This window comes from Equus przewalskii, chromosome 32, assembly GCF_037783145.1.
Source record: "Equus przewalskii isolate Varuska chromosome 32, EquPr2, whole genome shotgun sequence".
Lineage (NCBI taxonomy): Eukaryota > Metazoa > Chordata > Mammalia > Perissodactyla > Equidae > Equus > Equus przewalskii.
Genome location: NC_091862.1, coordinates 3,458,599 through 3,477,863, shown reverse-complemented (window position 1 = coordinate 3,477,863; position 19,265 = coordinate 3,458,599). Strand labels below are relative to the sequence as shown.

Below are 19,265 nucleotides of genomic sequence, written 5' to 3'. Positions count from 1 at the left end.
CCCAATGTGACTGTATTTGGAGAGGGGGCCTTTAGGGTCATAATTATGATTAAATGAGGTCATGAGAGGGGGGCTCTGATTTGACAGGATTGGTGCCTTATAAAAAGAGGAGGAGACCCCAGAGCTTGCCCTCTCCTTGTGCAGAATAAGGTCAAGTGAGGATACAGAGAGAAGGTGGTCGTCTGCAAGGCAGGCAGAGAGCCCTCACCAGGAGCCAAAATATACGTCTGCTGTTCAACCCGCCCCGTCTGCGGTATTTTGTTATGGAGGCCTGAGCAGCCTAAGACAAGGATCATATCTTTAAAAAAGCTGTTATTAATATAATTCATTAATATTAATTCATTAATATCACAAAAGGATAACTTTTAAAAGGAGCCGACCGGTTTGGATTAAATTTGGCAGACCCTAAGAGTAATTTTAGACAAACCATGAAATCTAAATTTACGTGTCCATCTGCTTTTCTGGGATCCAGCAGTTTTGATACAACTTTTCAAACAAGTCTTTGCTTTTAGCACGAACAAGATCTATACTTTCCAAATCTATAGACCTAACTGATGGCCTTCCTCTTTCCACAAAAACTCTCTAAATGAGAGATTTCCAGTGTCTCCAGCTTCTTTTCCCGTGCTAGCCCGTGTGTGTCCCTCTGAAAGAGGTGGTCACTGGGTTGGCCACGCAGACCAAGAGGCAGGAGGGGCTAGTGTCTATAGAACACCTGGATATTTCCAAACTGGTTGTCACGTGGGGGATAACCAAGAACTGATTCCATGACTTACGTCTTTATGATTGGGCAAAGGAAACAAGAAAATCAAACAGAACTGACTGTGATTTTCCATGAAAGTGTTCTTGCACATAACTCTCTGGTTCCTAGTATCTGCCCCTCCCTGGCCGGGTAGGACGGCCCCTTAGAAAGAATGCTCCCTGTAGGAACACACCTGTGGGCGTCCGTGCGGTGAACTCAGGGTCAAAGTGGAAGGTGTCCTCGGGCCGGCCCACTGCAGGTTTGAAGGGTGGCTTGACCTCCTTCCGGTACAGCTTCTGCAGGGAGAGCAAGAAAGGGCAGTGAGGAGCCACTGAGACACCGGAGAACGCCGAGGAGCAGCAGAAATATCTGTACACGCACTGTCTCAGGTTCCATCTGACAGCAGCCCCGCTCAACACCCTGACATACTTGTGAGTACATAGGTAAAATACATCTTATATTGATATAGATGATATATAATTAATTTATGAAAATATATAAGAGTCATAGTTCAAGGTCTAAGGGTTCAGGGACATGCCAAGTATTCTTCATTTTAGGGCAATGGTTTCCAACTGAGTTTTTGGGCAGTAGAATTTTCATCTTCAGCTAAAACCTGAGAGGACAGCCACATCTCCCCCTCACCCCCGGCAACCCCAGTGGGGAGCCCTGCTCCTGGGTGCCTCCTTCCCTCCCCGGTGACCTGGGAGCCAGCACCCTGGACCCTTCAGCTCTGTGGGGACACTGTGGAAATGCCCACGTAGGTCCTTTCTCGCCCACACATCCCGGGATCTGTGTGTGCTCTGGGGGACCATGGCACTTCCCTTGGACACTGACTCTGGCTGTCAGCATCCAGACCCCTCTGCGCAGGTGGGTTGGGTCATGTTCCTTTACACACATCTGTGCACTGCAACACACTAACACACTCCTGTGAATGCTAACGAACCCATGGGAATACCAGCATCTAGTTGGAGAACGGGCTACATGTGGGGGTCCCAAACTTATTTCCCTGGGGCTACCCCTCCCAGAAAGCACAGAGGATCCACACCCCTCATCGCTCGGGTCTTACAGCTGCCTTCTTGAAAATGCCTTCCTAACCCAATGGAGGTTATTTTCCATCCTCTTCGGCAGGGCAACAACTCATTCCTTGATTCCATGATTCAATTCAAGGAGCAACACGAAGGCATTGGGATCAGGCTTGGCAATGAGGTGGACAGCGTGGCAGATGGTGCAGGAGCGAGTGTGGTCGGAAGGAAGGAAGTTGGGGTACCCCGAGAGGTTTGGGGTGCCAGTCTGTGGAGGTGGGCTCCAGAGCAGAGTGGCTGTGGGGCATCGTGGGGGGCAGGACCTACAGCGACGCCACCTCAGATGCAGGCTGAGAGGGGTTTCCGTCCAGGTAGATTTCAGGACATGGAGGATCTGGGTTTATTTAAATCACCTTGGAAACATAAGTCATGGGCGATGGCCAACGTGCCAAGAGGCCGTCCACTTGGCAGGCTGGCATGCCAGCAGCAAGACTTGGAACCAGGCAGAGGGTCTTGCTGTAACTATTTAGCATGAGTTGTCCCAATCCTGCCTGATCAGAAGGGTCTGCCAGGTGTTGGCTGAAAACACCAATTTCCAGGCCCTTTCCTGGTGCTCTGATTCAATAGGTCTGGAGCTCTGCTCTGGAGTCAGGGCCCCCAGTGGACGGGCAAGTCTGGGAAACGGACACAGTCACTCTCACTGAGAGCTGCTCTAAATCTCTCAATAGCGCCCAAATGCAGATTTTGTCACCTTGCTCTTACAGACGAGGAAACTGAGGCTAAGACAGGTTAGGTAAGTTGTCCAAGGTCAAGAGTGACTAAGGGGCAGATGGGAGGGGGACCTGAGTCTCATATTACAACAGCTCTCGGAAGGGAAGGTCCAGTCCAGAGGCAGGAGGGCCCCAGACGTCCCCACCCCTGCCTGGAGCACACCCTTCCAGAAACCATAGATGCTTTGGAAACCGCACGTGTGGCTGTCAGCACAACAGCCACGTCCAGGGATAGAGCGCCCAGGAGGCCATGGCTCCCACTTGATTTAACGAGCAGCACAGCCGCGTGTGCCTCCGTGGGGTCTCAGGGTGCGCAATCGGGAGCCATCAGAGGAGAAGAAACGAGTTAATTCAGCCCTGAATTATTTGGTGATTTCCTGCCCTGGGTGAATAGATTGCATTAGGAATTGAGTTAGCCCTTTCCAGAAACAGACAGATGCTGCTCTCAGTGGTGACGCGCTCACTGGGGGTGGGGTGGGGTGGGATATGAACTTCCCTGACACATGCACTTGTCAGAGGAAAGCTAAAAGGCAGACGTGAGCTCCATGCCCTGATTAAAATGCTGGGCATCACGGAGACCGTTGGTCGCCCGGTGCTGCCCGGTGGGGCTCAGAGCCCTTCCCCTCGCACCCACGAGTCTCCTTCTGCGATATTCGAGCTGGATTTTTGAACACATGTCTGTCCTGCTCAAGTGAAATGCACCTCCTCTCCCTCTGCGTGCATGTGTTCTCTTGCTGCTTGGGGAGGGAGGTTGGAGGGAGGGAGGAGAAGGAGACAGAGAGCAGAGCGAGTGGCGTCTCTGCCATGCACACACAGGGCCGGGAATCCTACCGTCATTATGAAGGGGGAATGAATTTACACAAGAGGTTTCCATTCACCAAAAGCACACACACAGAGCTGGCTTAATCCAAGCGAGAGCTGTTTTGCATCTGGAAAGCTGAAGCTCACACATTTCAGTTCTTCTCCTCGCCCCAACTCCACCGCCAAAGGGACCCATGGGAGCAGGAGGGAGCGCAGGGCCATCTCCCATGCCTGCCCCCAGCTTCACAGCGGGGTACGAAATAATCCCCTTAACCTGGTGCTTCTCAACTGGGGGCGTTTCTGCCCACCAGAGGACATCTGGCAGCACCTGGGGTCGTCTCAACTGTGTGAATGCTACTGGCGTCCAGTGGGTAGCGGCCAGGGATGCTGCTCGCCGTCCTGCATGCTCAGGATGACCCACTGCCTTGTTTCCCCTCCGACCATCAACAGTCTAACTGAACACCAGTTATACTCGTTAAGAAGCACAGCTGGGATGTTGAGGTCACTGGCACTTTCCTGGGACCTGTTCTCCTCCCTGTGAAAACCCACTCAGCCCTGCTCGTTCTCTGCCATCGCCTCCACCCCTCCCTCCCATGAGGAAATCGATGCCTTGAGAATTCAAGCTGCCCAAGAAAGCAAAGGTTTCACCTCCCACCAAGCAGACTCCAGGGGCCACATTCTCCACGCCGTTGCCCGAGAGCAGCTTGGCGGTCCAGGCTGGGAGGCTGACCCCTTGCTGGGAGACGCAGCTTCCCTCTTTCCAAGTGTATACCCATGAGGAAAAAGAATTCATCAGAATCAGATTTGTAACCAACAATGGGACTGGGGCTGGCCTGGTGGCGCAGCGGTGAAGTTCGCATGTTCTGCTTCCCGGCGGCCTGGGGTTCGCCAGTTCGGATCCCGGGTGCAGACACGGCACCGCTTGGCAAAAGCCATGCTGTGGTAGGTGTCCCACGTATAAAGCAGAGGAAGATGGGCACGGATGTTAGCTCAGGGCCAGTCTTCCTCAGCAAAAAGAGGAGGATTGGCAGTAGTTAGCTCAGGGCCAATCTTCCTCAAAAAAACCCCCCAAAAACAAAAAAACAATGGGGCTGCTGCAAACTTCCTTTGGGTGGACAGCTGTGCATCCTGTTAACTGAAGTATTTAGCAATAACTCAGGGAGCGAGAGACGACAGGGACCCTGGTGCCCCCCGTCCCAGGACCCTGCACCATATGGCTCAGCTCATGCTTGCCCTGCTTGGCCCTGTGCACTGTTCCGTTCCTTCCTCTCCCCACTGCATGCCCAGCCCTGTGCTGCTGGAAGCCACTCAGTGCACACCCACTGAGCCAGTCACAGAACCGGGCAATCACCCAACACATGTATAGGATGTAAAACCTCCAGCTTTACATGATAGCTTGTGCAAGCACATGTCTGCTTTTTCTAGTGCTTGCCAAACGTCCTCGGTAAGCCTGTGCTTCAGCTAAGGAGTTCCTAACCGACCAGAAGGGAGAGTGTGTGTGAGCCCACCGGGGGCTTGCTGGAGGGCGGGGGCGTCGTCTGTGCAATGGTAAACTTCCACGTGGGCCCCTCTGCCCTGGTAACACTGGTCCCCATCATGCCTATGGGCATAATCTGTCCAGGGGCAGCCCCAGAACACTGCCCTCTTTGTCCCCCAGAGGTTGCTGTGGTTTCAAGCAGATAGCAAAGGACCACACAGCCACCTGGGGCATTTGGAGCTGGTCCCCCTGCCCTTTGGACGGCTCCCTTATGCTCGGTGCAATGCTAAGAGCCAGTCAATTCCTTCCTGTTACTGGATAAACATTTTGGAAAGTGCTAACATGTGTTCTTATTATACATGCTTTTCTTTCTCTGTGTCCAAACCTAGGAGTGGGTTTGAGGTTTTCGGGGAAAAAACATCTTGCTTCTCATTTTGTCATGTGCCCTGCTGCACACAGGGTTGAATCGAGAATGAGGTGGCGGCAGCCGTGTGCGTAGGATTCTGAGCTTGATGAGATGCATTATGATTCTGACCTGCATTTCCCTCTCTGAGTCCCTGGAACCATCCATCCCTTGCTGACGAAAGAGAATGGGGTCTCGTGATCATATTCACCGGGCATCACTTTAAATCATCTCATTTGTCCCAGGAGATTGGGATCACACAGTTGTAGCAACGTTGGGATGGATTTCACAGTGTACAAGTATCCACTAGGAAGCTCTGAGCTGGAACATTAGGGTTCTATTTATACATAAAAGCCCTTCAGATGACTAAGAGAAGGACACAGGGGGTCAAACAAAAACAGTGACTGGATGATGGAACATGAAACTGATCCTAGCTCAGGGTCACACACTTGACATCCGTTTTCTGCAGGCAGGTTTGGCTCCAGGCATTTCAGAATGAACCCTCTCCAATTGGCCAAAGGGCACAGTTATAGATTATTCCCAAAATAGCGATGCAGAAATCAGGCAGAGCAAGACGCTGAGTGACGACAAGATGGAAGGAGTAGCAGGAAGAATTTAAATGATTGCAGTGCACCATGGGTGGCTCTGATGCGTTGGTGGTCCACAGAGCGGAGCTCTGACACATAGGTTACTGCCAGTGTAAGCGATGCCAAGAAAAGTGTCTGGATTTACAAAACTGCTGAACCCAAGGGATTATTGGCCAGAGTCCTGTTGGGTTCCCTGAAAAGAAGCTCTCCTGGTGTATGTAACATGGGAATAAAATGACAGAAGTCTCTCTCACGGGCAGTGGAAGGAAGTGCTTCGTGCTGCTGACATGGGTGCTGGGAGATACCAACCAGCAGCTGACAGCTCCTGGGAGGCAGACCCCTAAAATCCATTCTCCATGCAGCCTGTGCAAACTCCACCTGTGGGCAAGAAGCACCCCGCAGATCTGGGGCCTTCACACTGCTCCTTCGGGACACACAACAGGCAAGGTCAGGAGCCTCTGGCACATGCTGCTAGGTCTCTCAGTGACCTTGAGGACTCTTTTCACTGCCCCGTGCCTCGGTTTCTCCCAGGAGTCCCTCCCACCTCACAGCATAGTGATTGATGATATGTTTGGAAGGGTTTGGAAACATAAAAAGGATAATGCAAGCAGAAGCTATTAGCATTAATAAGAGTTGTCACAATAATGAGTACTAAATGGTCACAATGAAGGACTTGGCTTTGGCCAGGAAATGAGGATGCTGATCAGCAGATGTCCCTCACCGGTGCCTGTGCGTCTAGGCGGGCATATTCCCACTGGAGGGCATCCTGGGACCGGCTCCTGTGGCCTGCGGTGATTAACTTTCATGAAGCTTATTTTGGGTTTGTGCTAATTCTACGTTCTCCGCTGCAGCCACAGGGGAGAAGCAAATGCAGCTATGAGGACTGGACTCCCCCGGAACCCTCCACTGAGGCTTTCCGTCTATAATGAACTTGTAGTTTTTCATTCAGCTGGTCAAACCAAGCAAGCTTTCAGGAAGAATGCCTCCTGAGCAGGCGTTCATTTGCTGGGCTCGTTAAATAGGCAAGTTAGATGACAGAGCAGGACAGACTGGGGCAGCACCCCTCACTCCTGTTGTCAGCGGGCTTCTGTTCCTGGAGGTCACCCAAAGGCCCCAGAGAGAAATATTGCATGATAGGTGTTTACTTAAAAAAAACACAAAAAACTTCTGCTGGCAGTTTTGGTTGTAGAAGGAAGCATAAAGTGAAATAAACATCCTTCTACTTTCCAGATTGGATCCTGAGGCAGGCACTGGGGGAGAGCACACAGCAGAGACAGAGTGGTTGGAGAAACGCCTTCTCATCGTCATTCTGAGCATCTTCGAGGCAGAGGGGCTGCCTCCTGGTTAACAGTTTTTGCAAATGCCACTCTACTGTGATTTTCAGTTATCTGAGCTGCTGAAAACAGAATGGGCACATCTGGACAAATACACCACTGAGTATCAATACCTATTAGACACCTTTAAACGTCTCCCATTGTCGTGTCTGCTTTCTAAAGCAATGGTCGGTCGCTTGCCTGCATGTGTGACTGGGGGCCCAGCTTGGCCACGATAACACAGCAGCTCCTATGTGGCTGACAGACTTGAGGAGCGTGAATGGGCTCAACGGCTGATGCAGGGAGAGGACTGGCTGAGACGGGGGACTCATCTAGTCCCCAGGAAAGACCACAGTGGCTAAATAAGATTGTGGTCCCCAGTACATCCTCGCTGGGAATCTCTCTCCTCTCCTCCGGGTCCGTCTCCTTGCCAATTCCATTCTTTGCAGCATCTCCTCTCTCTCTGACCGGACACCCACACTGCACCCCTCCTCTGTGGCCGGATGGTGACATGATTGTGCAGTGTTCAGACGGCCAGCAGCTTGAGGACAGCTGTTTCTTTCGATCATTAAAGCAGGAACACCTTGCTCATCTTGACACGGGCAAGCGCTGAGTATTATTTATTAAATAAGTGAATTTGCACAAACGTGGCACGTGGCGCTCCTTTACCAGCCACTGGCTGCTTTCATTCAGAACGCGGGATAGAACATGATTCTGCCATTTCCCCAGCCCCTCCCTGTCATCCTCTGGCAAATACAGAAATGACAGTAAAGATGCTTGGTCCTAAGGAATCTGAAAGGCCTCTCTCAAAAACCAAGCAAAACAAGATTAAATGAAATTAAATGCTAAAAGCGACACAAGAAACTTCCCAACCTTAATTTCAGTCTGATTGCTTTGAAGTAATGCAGAAATGCCACCTTCTTGGTGCAGAAACCCAATGACCACGTCTGCCTGTACAGAGACTCTGTCCCAGCTACAGAGAACCAGGACAAGCCATGCACCCCTGAAGGAGCTGGGCTGGTTGCTGGCCCTCACTGCCCTGCTCTCATGGCTGGAGAAAGAAAACAGGCTTCTGCGCAGAGCTCACATACACCTGGGCTTTCTGGAATGCATGTCAACCCAAGCTTGGAGAGTGTTAAGGCCACTGTGCTGTTAAAATTCCATGCATTTCACAAAGTTGTCTTAGTTCCCCCTGCAACACGCCCACTTCTTCAGGGGCGCCCCTTCTCGGCTGAGATAAGTGTCCGTCGGCAGCACCTGCCAACAGCCAGAGCTGAGTCCTGGTGTTGAGGGTCCCCTGAAGCAGCGTGGAAGGGACTTCCCTTCCTCCCAGCTGCAGCCGTCTGACCCCACCCCAGCAACCCCGTTCTCTTTTCCCCAGGCATGGGCTTTGCTGGAAGGGCTGGTGGGGCCACGGAGAGAGGGAAGGGAGTCAGAATGCCGCCACACCTGACACTCACACCCTGAGAGCCCTGGCCCTTACATTTGCTCACTCGCTCAGTCATTCATTCATTCACTTAGTCACTCACTCACTCCGTCACTCACTCCCTCATTCATTCACTCATTCACTCACTCGATATTTACCAGGGGCCCCCTCTGAGCTGGGCCCTGTTTCAGAGGCGTGGGACACATCCCTGAGTCAAACTGACAGAGATTCCTGGAGCTCACATCCCAGAGGCAGGAGATGGGAAATAATAATCACCATCATAAACGACATTCGGTAGCGTGCTGGAAGGGGACAAAGGACGTGGGAAACAGACAGAGCAAGGCCAGCAGAGTCAGGGGCACAGGGCGAGGCGTGGCAGTGTTGGAGGGGCCGGCAGGACAGGTCTCAGGGGGAAGAGGGCAGTTAAGAGGAGACCTGAAGGAGGGAAAGTGAGCTATTAGGGTCCTGGGGACTCCGGTTCCAGGAGGACAGAGCAGCTGCAAGGCCTGGAGCATGGTGGGGGGGGTGGGGGGGGCGGTGGGGGGGGGGCCTCGGCTCTCCCCAGCTCTTCGCTTCTGCGTCCTCCTGGCTCACAGCTCCTCCTGGTGTGGCCTTCTCTTTGTAACAAAGTGCATACCCCTTAGTCTATTGCCTCTCTGCCAACCAGATCATAAGCCCCCGGGTGTAGGACGTCACTGGCCTCGTCCTCTGCTCTGTCCCCATGCCTGATACATGGTCAACGAGCAGGGCTGGATCAATGGATCAATGAGGAATAACTGGATGGCTGCATGGTTCTACTCTGATTGCCTGTGGTAGGAGGAGGGGACGCAACATGGCGGGGCCCCCATCCCGTCACCAAAGTCACCAGTGCACGTACTCACAGGAGGTGCTGTCCCCTTAGGGGTCAGCTTCTGGGGCTCTCTACCCTGCACTAGCATCCTGTGGGGTAACACACAGGCCGCCCGTCAACCAAACAGGCTTGGCTGAGACCTAATTACCACACGCAGCCTCGTTTCCCTAGAAAATGATTCCAACTCATACACAATCGACCAAACTTGATCTTTAGGTGCCCATCTGTGAGTTGAGGATGCCCACAGCTCCTTGGGAGCCTAGATTTTCAGGAAAGCTAAGTGAAAAGAGATTTCAAAGGGAGGCAGTGGCTTCACTTCCTTGAGATCCTCTCTTCTCCATCTTTTTTGGATGCAATCTGACGTCTATTTGATCTCTGAACAAGGCTTTTTGTAGCTGGCTGGGAGGTCATGGATACGCTGAACCTCCACTTGCTTCTCTCTAATCTTACCTTCAAAAAGAAGTCTAATCTCACAGAAGTTCTAGAATCAGAACTATAAGACTAAGTTTTAAAAAATCCCCATATTCTCGCAGCTTGAACGCTTTCCTGGGGCGCAGGATGAGAGAGGAGGGGAGTCCGGGAGCAGCGAGGGAGTGAGGTTGGGAAGCTATGTCAACAGCTGGCTGCACACAGCTGCCACGGGGGCCGGAGTGGGGCCGCCCACCTGTCTCAGCCACACCTGCCTGAAATTCACGGGAGGTACCAGACTCCACCGGGACATGAAGACGACGGAGGGGAAGCCAAATATAGATAATATCCTTTGTACTATCAAGAATATTTAAGTTTTTCTTTTTTTTTTTTACTTTCCGTTAAAATCCCCCGAGGTTAATTTTTGGCTCAGGGAAAGAAAACCCCTAATGTAATTGTTGTTGTGTTAACTGCAAGGAAAGGACTAAAAGAACTGAGATCAAAGGAGGTCTTCCTTCTTTCAGATTCAAAGATTGAAGATCGGCCCCAGCTGTCCAGACACACTGCATTCTGCAGCCCTGTAGTCGCTGATGCATCGAGAGCTGACCGCATTAATCCTACCCAAGAGAGCTAGAACAGAGGGGTTGTGGGAAGTGAGAGTTGGGAACTTCTTGGTGTCCAGCTCCAGGTGGCATCAAGTCCGGTGGCTCGGACAACTGGAGACACAGGCATCGTCGTCACCCCCTCAGGGGAGCTCCAGTTTATCATCTAACAATGCAAAGCTGGGGGTTTTTTTGTATGCTTTTTTGGTGAGGAAGATTGGCCCTGAGCTAACATCTGTTGCCAATCTTCCTCTTTTTTTTTTCTCTCCAAAGCCCCAGTACATAGCTGTATATCCGAGTTGCAAGTCAGTCTAGTTCTTCTGTGCGGGATGCTGCCTCAGCACGGCTTGATGAGCCGTGTGTAGGTCTGAACCTAGGATCCAAACCGGCGAACCCCAGGCCACCAAAGTGGAGCACGTGAACTTAACCATTCAGCCACAGGGTCAGCCCCTGAGCTGGTGTTTGTATGTGACTTTGACCAAACTACTTGGCTCCCTGAGCTCTTTTTCCACCAGGCCTGACTTTCGGATTTCTCAGTCCATCTCTGCATTGTCCAATTTTAGCAAGAATCCTAAGTCAGGTTAGCCAGAAGCCCCACCCTTGCTATCTGATGACTTCGATATCTGATGGGTTCCTCATGCCCGCCCCCTCGCCCCAGGTGATGTCTGGCCACCTGGCCTGCCTTCAAGAGTCCTGCAGGTCAGTTTCGCCAAAGCCCGCCTCGCCTGGATGCTTCCGTTTAGTGACTGTCCATCCGCCGACCCCCACCCCACTCCCTGGCTATACACCCCACTTGGCCCTGCTGTGTTCAGAGTTGAGCCCCACCTCTCTCATCATCTACAGGACCCCACCACAGTGGTCCCTGCAACCACGGAGACGGCCCCCTTGAATGAGATCTTCCTTTCACCTTTAACAATTGGCACTAATACTTTCACAGTCTGGATAGTTCTTTTTTTCTATCGACTTCTACAAGAGTGCTAAGTGTATGAGGCTGAACCCAAAAGGAGATTGGGAATCTGATTCAGAATCTAGGGTGCCCAGAGGCCCTCGTACTAAAACGGCATTTGCAGCCTGATCTAGGGACCCCAAAGGGCTCCTGCAGCCTCTTGCTGCATTGAAGGTGATCTCTGCGCTGTCCTCAGTGGGTTGGGAGTGGCTAAAGGCCAGCTAAACCTGTCTCTGTTTAAACCCATCTAAACCTTGCCATCTAAACCTGTCTCTAAAGGGCAAAGAGTTGAAGGAATTTCAGGCCTTGAGCTGCAGGGAAGCGGTGGTCTCTGGTCTGTGCTGTGAAATGCCAGCCGGCTCAGAAGGCTCCTGAGAGAGTGTGTCTTCCAGGTGACAGGTCCACACTTACCTCTGGTTGGTAACAAGCAGCTGCCGTGCCCTCCACCCCACCTCCCTGCATTCCTGTGCAGTCGGGGACCAGGGTGGGCAACTTACATTCCAGTCTATGGTAACAAAGAAAGGATGGCGCTTGATCTCCTCCACTCCATCGATGCCAGCACCTGTCGTCACAACAAAGCAGAGACAAGCATCAGCGCGCATCCACCAGGATGCGACCCCTGACAGTTTCTGATGTAGTGGGGAGGGGCGAGGGCACGTTTAGATGGGTCCTGATGCATTCCTCCTGCGGGAAGGCACCCTAACTGTCCCCTGGTCCTGCCCAGTGGCCCCTGCTCCCTGCCTCATAGCCCAGAGTGGCCGCCTTTCAGCCCTGCAGGGCTGTGACGGGAGAGGCCTGGGGCAGGGGTGGGGTCGGAGCGGGGAAGGATTAAGGTGGGAGGTGCTGGAAGCTTCCTTCTGCAGGTGTGGGGATGCTTGGGAATCCGGGAGAGGAAGCTGGGGGCCCCTCACACCCCGGCTGTACTTCAGATGCTCGCTAATGCTAGCATCAGGTGGGGCCTTCCAGAAGGATGAGAAAGTACAGGCGAGGGCCAGAGGGGAGGCTGCAGTGCAGGGCGCCTTGTAAGGCTGTGCTGGGGTTTACAGGGAAGGGAAGAAAGCCAGGACCTCAAGAGGCAAACGCAGCAGGACAGAAACCCGCAGAAAGCCTGGAGTTGGCCGGTGTCCACACTGGCGAGCACCTGGGCCTGCTCGGCGGACGCTCACTTTCAGCCCCAGACCGTTCCCAATATTCCTGCTTTGTCTCTTATTTCCACCTTTCCTCTCTCCTTTCTTTGTTCCTGACATTAGATCCCAAGGCCCTGGGGGTCGGGAGTGGCAGCGCAGCACAGCGGACGTTTAGGGCAGTGACGCTGTTCTGATAACTGTAATGTCATTAAACACTTGCCAAAACCCATGGCTGTACATTGCCTAGTATATCACAGAGAGAGAATCTAATGAGAGCTGTGGAGGGCATGCAGTGCATAACAATGTTGCAATCCTGTTCATCGATTGTAACAAATGCCCTACACTAATGCAGAGTTAATATTAAAGGAAACTGTGAGCATGTGTGCACATGCCTGAGGGCGGTGGGGATTGGGGACAGGGGAGGCTGTGAGGGAGTATAAGGCAACTCGCTGTACCGTCTGTTCAATTTTTCTGTAAACTTAAAACTGCTCTAAAAATGTCTATTAATTAAAACAACAAAACCCTAAGGCCTTAAGAGCTCTGCATCTTCTCCAGGACGGGAAGGTGGGAGAGGAGCAAGTTCTGTCCCTTGGGGAGTCGGGGAGGGAGCAGGAGCCCAGCCCCGGGGGGGCCCAGACTTGGGAAGGGAGGTGGCAGCCATGGACTGGGGACTCCAGCCAGCTCCTGTCCCAAGTCTGGGCCAAGGGGTTCTGCATCTCAAACATCCACCGGGTGTGAGAGGCACGGCCTTCCCCTTTCTGCACCTGAGCTTCCAGGTGCAGCCCTGCTCCAGATCAAAGCCCCATCCATCTCACGTCCCTCCGTCCCCACGGGGCTGAGCCCCCCTCCCATCTCAGTTCTTGCCCAGGAAGGCAGGCGGCCGGGTAGCGGCTGGGTGATGCCGAAGAAACGTGGGAGCGGGAAGATGTGGAGGACAGCACGAGGCCTTGTGACTGCTGTGGTCACTGTGGTATCCCCTGCCAGCCCTGGCCTGAGAGGTAAGGGAGGGGGACCCTCCCCACAGGACACAGGGGTCCCAGGAGATAAAGCCCGTTATGGGCTGGATACTCTCATGTCGCCATCATTTGACTCTGGTCTTGACGGTGACACGGGCAGAAAAGGAGGCTGGAGAGCTGCCCTTGGTCAGGGATGTCTCCAGGTGGACCAAGGCCCAGGGCCAGCTGCCACGCCTGCCCGGAAGCCTGGCCAGGCCCACATGCTTGGAGGGAACATCGGCTGGCATTCTCACACCGTTATTACTCCTGGTGTGATTGGGGGTGGTTATCGCACTTTGATGCGGAAATGAACATGTAAAGGCAGGGAGGAAGGTCGCGGACTCGGGGCTTCTCCTCCGTGAGGACACGGGGAGGCCACCGTGGGGCGGACACGTCACACGGGCTCTCCCCCTTAATGCCACCACACCAAGTGCCTAGGGTTATTCTTCCTACTTTAAAGACGAGGAAACAGGCCGGTGGAGGCTGGGGAATCTGCTCAAGGTCGAACCAGAGTTGGGAGCCGAGCTGGGATTTGAGGTGCATCCATCAAACTTAGTGAACGTGTCCCCTGGGCTGGGACTCCACCGTGACCCTCAGATCCAATTTGGATCTTTCTTCTGAGGACTTGTGATATTATGGTATACTAAGAAATACATATTTTGGTCTTCGTCTCTGGCTCCAGGCCAGAGCTCCCAAAACCTTGGAATTTCCTAAGGGATGAGAGAGAGAGAAGCAACTTCTGTATTTAGGTTTTGTCACCAGGTCCAGAAACAGCTCCAGAGGTGAAAAGAGCATCTTTTGGAATTCATAACAAGCCCTTCTTAACCACCCCTGAATTTATGTGAATTAAGGGACTATGGGAAAGCCCCTAAGAATGGGGGCTGGTCACCAGGGGAACCAATCAGGAGATGAGGGGTTTGGAACTTTGAGCCTCACCTCCCAGCTCCAGGCAGGGGAGAGAGGCTGGAGGCAGGCAATCCCCAGGGGCCAATGATTTAATCAATCGTGTTATGTACTGGAACCTCCATAAAAACCCTAAACAACAGTGTTCCGAGAGTTTCTGGGTTGGTGAACGTATCATGTGCTGGGAGGATGGGACATCCAAAACCCCAAGGGGAGAGAAGCACCTGGACTCTTCTGAACCTCCCCCTGTGCACCTCGTCATCTGGCTGTTCATCTGCATCCTTTAAAATATCCTTTGTAATAAATTGGCAATAGTAAGTAAAGTGCCTTCCTGAGTTCTGTGAGCTGTTCTAGCAAATTACAGAACCGGACGAGGGGGTCTTGGGAACCCCGGATTGGCTCGCAGCTGGTCAGCTGGAAGCACAGGTGACAACCTGGGACTTGAGTCTGCCATCTGAAGTGGGGGCGTCTTGTGGGACTGAGCCCCTAACCTGTGGGTTCTGAGCTGACTCTGGTGGTTAGAGCCAGAACTGAACTGAATCCTAAGACACCAAGCTGGTGTCTGCTGAGAACTGGAGAATTTGTTGGTGTGGAAAAACCCACACATCGTGTCTAGGGGTCTTGGTGAGACTAGAGAGAAACAGCTTTCATTCTTCGAGGACCTCACCATGACGACCCCCTGGATTCACGTGTCTGTCTTCCTTGTTCTATAAATCCTGACCTGAGCCCCGAGATCTGATCCCAGCCCCAGTGCCCAGCAGTTCTTGATGGGTGCCCAAACAGCTGCTGTGTTAAACTTCGAGAACAAACGAACGGTCTGCCTTCCGATGCCGCCCTCCCTCCATGTCCGTCCTGCGCGCTGGCCTCCTTTGATGAAGACCAGAACTCTAGATTGAAAAATCCTTCTGAGCATAAGTATTTAAATAAAATGAAAAACCACCTCCAATTTGTACCTGGCCCCAGCTCTTTTTTTGGTGACTGCTGATACGCTGTGGTCAGAAGCACTATGGACAGCAGACACGGGAGTCACGCACCTGCAGAGTCACTCATTGGCTCTATCTCTTTGAAGAATATACTTTGCATTTTGTATTCACTACATTGTACCCATTTGTACCCATCATTTCCAAATACAGTCTGCAAGAATTAAAACAAAGTGAGATGCAAAGGGAATCAGGTGTTCGTGTGACTACAAATTCTTTGCTAGCACATGCTGGCTCTTTACAGACACTCCATCGGCACATTTTAATCTGCACCTTCTTTCTTCCGCTGTAGTGAGAATTTGCACCACGTCTGTGCTTCGAGGCCCCAGCCTCCCAATGAGATGAGTCCATCTTTCTCTCTCATCAGTTATTTCAACTAAATAATAAAACAATATTTTGGGCCGGAGAACTATGATTTTTGCGATGTGAAATCTCAAGACAAAAAATATATAGATCATTTAGAAAATTGTTTCCTTCCTCCAGGATAAATGGAGAACGAACACGGCCCCCCGAGTCTCATTCGTTCGGCTCGCTGTGACAAATCCTCCCCATCAAACAACGATATTTGACTGAAATAAGTGACTCCCAAGACAAAATTCTTCTCTCTTCAATCGCTGCAAAAGATGAGCCAGAATTGTTCTCAGGTGTGTGTTTAAATGAATAAACGCGTCCTATGTCTTAATTTCTCCTTCCTGATTCCAGTTTCCGCCCCGAGGGCGTTGCAAACCCTCACACACTTGGCTCCCACAGGCAGTGACTGGCGGCTTCCTGAAGGCCTGGGGGAGGTTCCCCCGGGAGTTACCAAGAGGATGCGATAATGGAGTGAGTGGCAATGCCTGCTACCTTAGGAAGTGTGCAATTTTCACATATGCTCCCCCATTCCTAATACGTGTTTGGACTTTATTCTGGCACTCAAGAATGACAAGGCAGAGACTGGACAGATTTTCATATCAAAAACTTGGTATTGACAGAAGAGTTTCCACCATCAGCAATGTTACTGGTGGCAAATGTGTAGAGAATCCTGACGGGGGTAGACCCAGGAGGCCCCTCTTTCCTGTAAGACCGGAGAGGACTTGTTCTCCTTCTAGGACAAATTCAGGTCTTAATGCTTCCTGTCAAGTAATGTAGCACTTTCCAGAGGCGGGTCAAACAATTCTACCTTTTTGTAATGTTCTCGGGAGAGGGTTTAACAATATCTGTTAAAACGTATCCCGCAAAATGATAGTTTTCCTTACAGAATCATGGTTTACCAGTAATTGTGCATCAGATAACTTTCCTTTGGTCTGTCCAGCAGCCAAGAGGCAGAGAGAGAAAAGGGTCCAACCGGTAGAAAGCAATGCTCCCCTACTTCAGGTCTTTGCACACCAATGATCTCCACTTTTTTATGTATTTGTTTGTCCAAATAAATGTTTCCAGAAATTTTCTTTACTTACCTCCCCCCTCTTGTCTAAAAATAGGATCGTTCTGGAATTGGCTGTTTTCACTGAACTCTTCTCTTCCAGCTGCAAGACCTTCCCATGTTAGTGGGTGTGGAACTGCCTCCCTTTCTGAGCTGCTTAGTGCCCCTGTAGACCAACCGCATTTCTAGAAACCATCTATCTGTGATGGGAACATGGGTTTCTTTCTTCTCTTCCCTCCTACATTGGCATCCCACATATGTCTGCACTTGTGCGAATACATCTGGAGGAAACATTCCCCGAAGTGAAGCTACTTGGGTGAAGAGTATGTGCTTTAAATATTCTGATAGACATTTTCAAGTTGACTTATGGAAAAGTGGGACAAAGGCACATCTTTACCAGAAGAGATCCACTTCCATCACATCCTCACCGACACTGGACAGTACAAACGTTTGCCTCCTTGCTCATTCCAGAGATAAAAATGGTCCAGGACTCTTCCTGTAGATAGGAAGATGGTGCAACCACTATGGAAAATCGTAAGGAGGTTCCTCAAAAACTTAAAACCAGAATTACCATATGATCTAGCAATTCCACTTCTGGGTATATACCCAGAAGAATTCAAGGTTGAAGGGATAACAGTACACCCACGTTCATGGTAGCATTATCCACAATAGTCAAAAGGGGGAAACAGCACGTGTCCATTGTTGGATGAACGAATAAGCAAAATGTGGTATATCCATTCAGTGGACTATTATCCAGCCTTAAAAAGGAAGGAAATTCTGACATTTGCTACAATATGGATGAAGCTTGTGGACACTACGCTAAGTGAAATAAGCTAGTCATAAAAAAGGTAAATACTGTATGATTCTGTTTATATGAGGCACCAAGAGTAGTCAAAATATAGAGACAGAAAGTAGAATGGTAGTTGCCAGGGCCTGCGAAAGAGGAGAATGGGGAGTTATTGTGTAATGGGGACAGAGTTTCAGTCTGGGAAAATTAAAGAGCTCTGGAGATGGATGGAGGTGACAGCTGTGTAACAGTGTGAATGTACTTAATGCCACTGAATTGTACACTTAAAAGTGGTTAAGATGTAAACTTTACATACGTGTATTTTACCAAAATTTAAAAAGATAGGAAGGGGATAAAATACCACAAAGAAGTGTATAGGCATTGACTGCTTAAAAAGCACAAAAATACTTATGGAAGGCAAAAAAATAACGGCTCTGAATGGCCCCTTCACGACATAGGGAGGTCTTTAGGTAAAAATGGAAACCCTCACCACGTTTGGGTCTGATAAAGACAATTTTCTATTCCTTAAGACTGTGATTTTATATAATTATCTTTCTCCTTCTAAATCTTGATACTTTCTGTCCAGTTTTTCTACTGAATGAAAATTCTGTATCAAATTCAATGAAGACAAGTTGAGACTGTGCACAATTCATCAAATCCAATTACAGTGAAATTCCAGGGAGTTCTCTGCAGAGGAAAGGAGAAAAATCATGTCCCCAGCCCAAATTAGAGCGAAAAAGAATCAAGTTGTGAGCTGAAGACAGTTCATTTCTCAAGTCTGACAGGTCCCATGAGAGTGCTTCTCTTAGAAATATAAGCAGCGTTACAGGGAATTTTCCCGAAACATCTTTTCAATTTCTAACTAAGACTCAGAAAAGCTGAACATGGCCTTTGTTGTGGCAAAGATTAGAAATAAACAATCTATGAATGCTTAGCTCTAATTTATGGCTTTTAACTGGATACTGATGTCTGACATTGTTCTAGGAACAAGTCAAAGCCCCTTTGAACCTGAACGGATGGATCTTACGATATTTGCTCCAGAGTGGAAGGCTGGGATTGCGTTTCCTGGAGGAGGTCATAAATGGAGACTTTCTATATTATATACACATAACCTGCCTTTGTTTTGTGTGTGTGCACATGCACATTGATACAGTGCCTTCTTATGCTGTTTGGGTTGTCACCAGTTTCTAGCAGGACATTCTGTGCCAGCTCTTGTGGTCCCAGCGCCAAATGTGCTCTGACTAGATAAAGGGTGGATCTCCAGATCTAGTGTCATCAGTGATTTTTCCAGAGATGCTGCTCTTTCCTTTACAATGTCACTGCACTCGCTGGTGGTGGTGGGGTTGTCCCAGTAAATAGGATGAAGTCTGGAGAGTGGACGCGTGGGAACTATAATATTTACGCTCTCCTAAGACATGGAGGGAAGAAATCACTTTCTAAATAATTTATGTATTTTTTTTATCTTTGAAAACGAGAGGCAGGTTAGAGAACTCCCAGGTTCATTTTAGGTGGCCCTGCATGATCATGGCGCTGATCATATAATGTTTTGGGCATCAGTGAACAAATAGGAAGGGATGTGTATCCCTCAGGCTGATCCCGCAGGGGAAAAATAGGTTTCAGTCACTAGAGGAGAAAGAAAAAGCAAAATTAGAAAAATGAACTTCATGGACTCGTCCGGTTTCAAAAAGCGAAACCTCTCTTTTTGGAGGAAAGTGTGAAGACAGGCTTGG

The 19,265-nt window shown here is 50.5% G+C and overlaps 1 protein-coding gene across 9 annotated transcripts in view; it reads right to left on the bottom strand.

Annotated features, from left to right (window-relative positions):
• RPS6KA2 (ribosomal protein S6 kinase A2) overlaps positions 1 to 19,265 on the bottom strand; it is a 368,603-nt gene that overhangs the window by 35,482 nt on the left and 313,856 nt on the right. For all 9 annotated transcript variants that reach the window (XR_011535604.1, XR_011535605.1, XM_070603175.1 and 6 more), the window contains 2 exons: positions 11,842 to 11,906; positions 933 to 1,035 (listed from right to left, as the gene is read on the bottom strand). Coding sequence is in view for 7 of the 9 variants with exons in the window: in XM_070603175.1 (XP_070459276.1) it covers positions 933 to 1,035; positions 11,842 to 11,906 (168 nt within the window). In the remaining 2 variants the exon portion in view is untranslated. The remainder of the gene's footprint in view (positions 1 to 932; positions 1,036 to 11,841; positions 11,907 to 19,265) is intronic.